Here is a 4951-nt window from a genome sequence, read left to right as displayed (position 1 = left end):
GCAGCACTCCAGCTATTTTTTTTTTTTTGCTTGGGGCGGCAAAAAACCTGGAGCCGGCCCTGATACCAGTTCCCAATTTTTATTCAGCAACTGATAAGACTAAATGTTGGTGCAAAAATTTGATCTTAGAGTAAGCGGGTGATACTTAGTCAATGTGTCTGTCAGAACATAATCAGTGGAGTGTACATACACTTTGTCACTCTCTGTGATGGAGAGGTAGATATGTGTCTGATAATACCTAGGGTGAGGTAAATTGGGGCAACTTGATTCCAAGACATTATGGGCATAGATAAACCAACCACGAATCATTCTGGGGACCTAAGTTTTCAAATTACATTGTTTCCACGCTTCTATTAGTTGATGACTTCTAGTTTCTTCTTGTAGGGGTCCTCACTGGAGACAAAGCAGTATGTGTATAGGATACGTATAGAACTAATAGTTGGATTTATAACAGCATATACAATTTCATGTGTGTATTTTCTACTTAGATTTACAAGAGGGAACTAAAAATGGGTTATACATAGAAGTCTGTGGAAGTTGATGTGTTTGAACTACGGGATTGGGCCTATGGAGGGGTAAAGAGGGAGAAAAAAAGGAGGCCAGAAAAAAAGAAAACAGAAAATTGTATTTAAAATAAAGGAATAATTAAAACCCTTTTTAAAATGGTAATAACATGTTGATCAAAGATGGAGTTTGGAATCTGAGAAACAGAGCAGTACATAGTGAAGATGTTTTTTACATACAGAAGTTATGCAGGTAAAGGTAAATCAATACGATTATTGAGTATGTTCACGCTGTTGTGCTTGCACTCCTGCAACCTTGGGCAGTGAAGTGCAGAAAGCTTACTAGACAGGTCAATTCATGGTGCAATGTGGGATACCCGCAGAAACCTACTTGCACTGTCACAGAGCTGCCCTATTTATTTATTTTATTTTAAAGCATGGCAAATATATTGATTTAACTATGGAAATCTATTGATGGGAGACAGATATGTATGTGGATGCATGCCTGCTCCCACTGAAATAAGCAGCTATATCACAGTAAATGTTTGTGTGTAGATCAGGTCTAGGTAAAGGCACTGACTAAAGCAATGAATGGAGGAATTGAGCTAGAGCTGGAGGTAACTAGGAAGTTATAGAAAGCACACAAAAGTCAGAGGAATCATGGAACTTGAAATCACCCATGGCAACATTAAGGGAATGGAATAAATGGAAGAGTGACAGCCAGGCAACTTCCAGGAGGAGCCAAAAGGGCAAGAGATAACAGCCACACACTGGGAACAGGAAGAGAAGAGAGAGATTAAAGCCTTATCTAAACACATTTGTTAAACCAGGACCAACAGCTGTGTGGGCTAAGGTTACCACCTGTCTGGGTTTTACTTGGACAGCCCTTTTTTTGGCTTCTGTGTCTGGATGCCATTTAGGGGTGCCAGGTGCCCGGTTTTTGACCAGAAAGTCCAGTTGAAAAGGGGACCTAGCAACCTTAAACAATGGCCGGAAGAGGGCCAGGTCAATAAGCTGCATCAGCCCCAGCCCAGCTGGGCCTACCTCCTACCTGCAGGCAGGCTCCTTGAGAAGATCCAGCAAGCAACAGAAGTAGGGAGGGAAAGAAGTGAGCAGACAGGGATGGGGCCTTTTGGGGAGGGGGCAGAGCCTCAGGAAGGAAGCAGAGGGTGGGGCCTTAGGGGCCTAAAAAGGTAGCAACCTTAATGTGGGCACTCTTATTTCAGGTGAAGAGTGTGGCTTATTTTGATTTAGCTTAAATAAATCCTTAACATATTTAAAATAAATTGAAATATGCCTGGTTTAAACTGAAATTGTCCACACAGTCTCTTGCACCAGTTTAAGGGTATGAGTTTAAAATAACAGTAGGGAGGAGCTAGAAAGAGGAGACAGGTGCACAAAAAAGAAGGCAGAAACAGAAAGGCTTTAGAGACAGGTTTTTCTGAGAACAGAGAGGTAAAGGGACAACATGATAAAGATTTTGGATCAAGGTAAGCGTCTAAGATCTGAAACAGGAGCTGCAGAGGAGATGGGAGAACAGGAAATGGGAAAAGAGGTGCCTATTTTGCCCACACCCACTTTCCACCTCCATCTTCCCTTTTTCAAATGTCACTTTGCTTAGCTTTCTCGCCAGATGGTTTAACAAACCTGAGCTCCACTGATATTTGTGATGGGTCTTAACCACCCCAACAAGGACCAAATTATATGTTGGGATTTGAAGAGCCCAGCAGCACATGCACTCAACCCAAGGCACAGGTGAAAACTTAAGAAAAAATATTCCTCGTCTTTGCCTTTTCTCCTTGTTCTGTGTGTTTCAATGGCGCTAGAGAGACGCTGCAAGCAGTGTCATTTTGCCGGAATCGGGCTTGTTTTACCACTAACGGGGGAGGAGGGGACCGACCCAGGGCACGTGGTTGTGGCAGTAACTGCTAGCGAGGCCGGTGGGCAGGGGCCGAGCCTGGGACTGCTGGGGTGACACTGACACACACATCCCTGCCCCGCAGACCTGCACGGCCCTGGGACAGCGGCCGGGCACGCTCACGGCTCTGGGGGGAGGGGGCAGCCTCCCTTTCCGCGGCGGCGCTCGGTGACGTCACAGAGGGGACGCCACCAGGCCCCGCCCTCCGCATTCCAACGTGCCGAGGGAGTGAGGTAAACAAGGCCCAGCAGCAGCAGCAGCAGCCCCGCCCGCCGCGGCCCAGCAGCTTCCAGAAGGGCCGCGCGCGGGCTAGCGAGCGGGGGCCGCCCACAGTTGTGGCGCAGCAGGAATTGCCGCCCTGCCGCCGCACCGCGGGCGGGGGGGATGCTCCTGTTTATTTTTAACCGGGCGGCTCATCCTCTCCGGCTGCCCGAGCGCGGGCGCTCCCCGCCCTGGCCCCGCCTATAAAAGGCCGCCCGCGGGGGGCTGAGGATGCAGCTTTATAGCTCTGTGATCACCCACTACCCGGCATCGGGGGCGGCGGCGGCAGCGGCAGCAGGCGGGGCGGGCGTGTTCAAGGTCTCCCTGCCGGCGGTGCCCCCCTCTCCGGACACAGCGAGCGCCGCGGGCCAGAGCCCGGCCGCCGAGCACCCCGCTAAGGAGAGTCTGGTGCCCGGAGGCAGCGGTGCCGCCATGACCGCCTTCTCCTCCTGCCTGGAGCTGATGCCGGGCGGGCCCGCGGCGGCCCCGCAGTACAGCTCCAGCGCGCAGATCACCGTGAGCCGCAGGAGGCCGCTGGAGAGGATCGTGCCCATCCGCATCGTGCAGCGCCCCGAGCCCCCCGTGGAGCTGGCCCCGGCCTCTCCGCAGAGCCGAGCCTGGCTCGAGGGCATCCTGGAGAGCATGAGACAAGCCGGCGGGGACGCGGAGACCGCCGCAGCCCCGCACCGCCCGGAGGAGCCCAGCAACCACAGCCTCCGCCTCAGCGAGCACTGCCAGGCTCTGCAGGCGGCGGCCGGCGCCCAGCCCGGCCCGGCAGCCTCCTGCGGCGGCGGCGAGGAGAGCAGCGGCCAGGCCCTGCCCTGCTCCCCGCTAGCGGAGGAGGAGGAGGGCCCCGGCCCAAGGAGGGGGCCGGAGCGGAGTGAGAAGCTGGCTCTGTACCTGGCCGAGGTGGAGAAGCAGGACAAATACCTGCGGCACAAGGGCCGGTTCCGCTTCCACATCATCCCTGACGGAAACTGCCTGTACCGCGCCATCTGCAAGGCCGTGTACGGGGACCAGCGGCTGCACAGCGAGCTCCGCGAGCAGACTGTGCACTACATCGCCGACCACCTGCACCACTTCAGCCCCATCATCGAGGGTGATGTGGGCGAGTTTCTCATCGGTGCCGCCCAGGACGGCGCTTGGGCTGGCTACCCTGAGCTCCTGGCCATGGGGCAGATGCTGAACGTAAACATTCACCTCACCACGGGCGGCAGGCCAGAGAGCCCCACCGTCTCCACCATGGCCCACTACCTGGGCCCTGAGGACCCGGCCCGGCCCAGCATCTGGCTGAGCTGGCTCAGCAATGGGCACTACGACGCTGTGCTGGACTGTGTGTGTCCCAACCCGGAGTACGAGGCCTGGTGCAGGCAGACTCAGGTGCAGCGGAGGCGGGACGAGGAGCTTGCCAAATCCATGGCCATGTCACTGTCTAAGATGTACATCGAGCAGAACACCTGCTCATGAGACTGCCTAGTCTAGAGGCTCAAAGCCCTACTCCAGGTCAAGAGAGACAGTTTGCACCGGCCATGGTGGTGATGCCTTAATCCTTCATAAAGCAGCGGTGCCCTAGACTGAGGAGCCTCCCTACAATATTAAACCGGGGGGATGACAAATCCAAACTTGTATTTGTAATATTCTCTTGTATAAAGTTAGACCTGGATTATTTGGAAGCGGATTCTCCATGTATATGTGGTTTTTTTTCCAGTTCTCTATTTTCTAGAAGAATGTATTTTTTGCACATTATTTTTTTAAACTGTTACCTCCATCTCCTACATCTCATGTTGGCCTCTGGCTTTCAGCTGTGCAGCCAGAAAAGTTTGTAAGAGGTTTATTTTGTAAATAAGGTTTATGATATAACAATTTTTTTTTCTGTGATTTGACCCATACAACTTAAACTACCAAATGAAATTGATGTCAGCCAGTTTGAATGTTAGCTGGACCGACTTTCCCTGATTGATGGACAGTTAATAAACTTTAGCTAAACAATGGTTTGGATAAAAGTGCAGAAAACTTTTAAATAGCTACTTCAAAAAGTTTTTTGATTGCCTCAAGCACAGAACAAGTCTTATAAGCCCGTTGGAATGTAGCTATTCATGAATGGTACAGGGAGCAATTGTGACTCTTCTGTATTTAATTACTGTTTAGAGTAAATAGGCCTCGGTTGCTTTGGGTGACTCACCCATTGTTCCATTTATATTTTATTCAACTGTAATAATAGAAATTTAATGTAGAATGTTGTGATAAGATAATAGTTTGTAGTTTTGGC

At 51.4% G+C, this 4951-nt stretch overlaps 1 protein-coding gene across 1 annotated transcript; it reads left to right on the top strand.

The window, feature by feature from the left end:
* Positions 1–2673: 2673 nt before the first annotated feature.
* OTUD1 (OTU deubiquitinase 1) lies at positions 2674–4360 on the top strand. Its single transcript, XM_039527477.1, has one exon. The coding sequence runs from the start codon at positions 2914–2916 to the stop codon at positions 4147–4149; it is 1236 nt and encodes a 411-aa protein (XP_039383411.1). The 5' UTR covers positions 2674–2913; the 3' UTR covers positions 4150–4360.
* The last annotated feature ends 591 nt before the right edge of the window (positions 4361–4951 follow it).

The sequence above is a fragment of the Mauremys reevesii genome, linkage group 2, assembly GCF_016161935.1.
Source record: "Mauremys reevesii isolate NIE-2019 linkage group 2, ASM1616193v1, whole genome shotgun sequence".
NCBI classification, from domain to species: domain Eukaryota; kingdom Metazoa; phylum Chordata; order Testudines; family Geoemydidae; genus Mauremys; species Mauremys reevesii.
This window is presented reverse-complemented; position numbering and strand designations above follow the sequence as displayed.

Coding starts and splice junctions, on each gene's coding strand:
- OTUD1 (XM_039527477.1), top strand. CDS start 2,914: ATGCAGCTTTATAGCTCTGTGATCACCCACTACCCGGCATCGGGGGCG.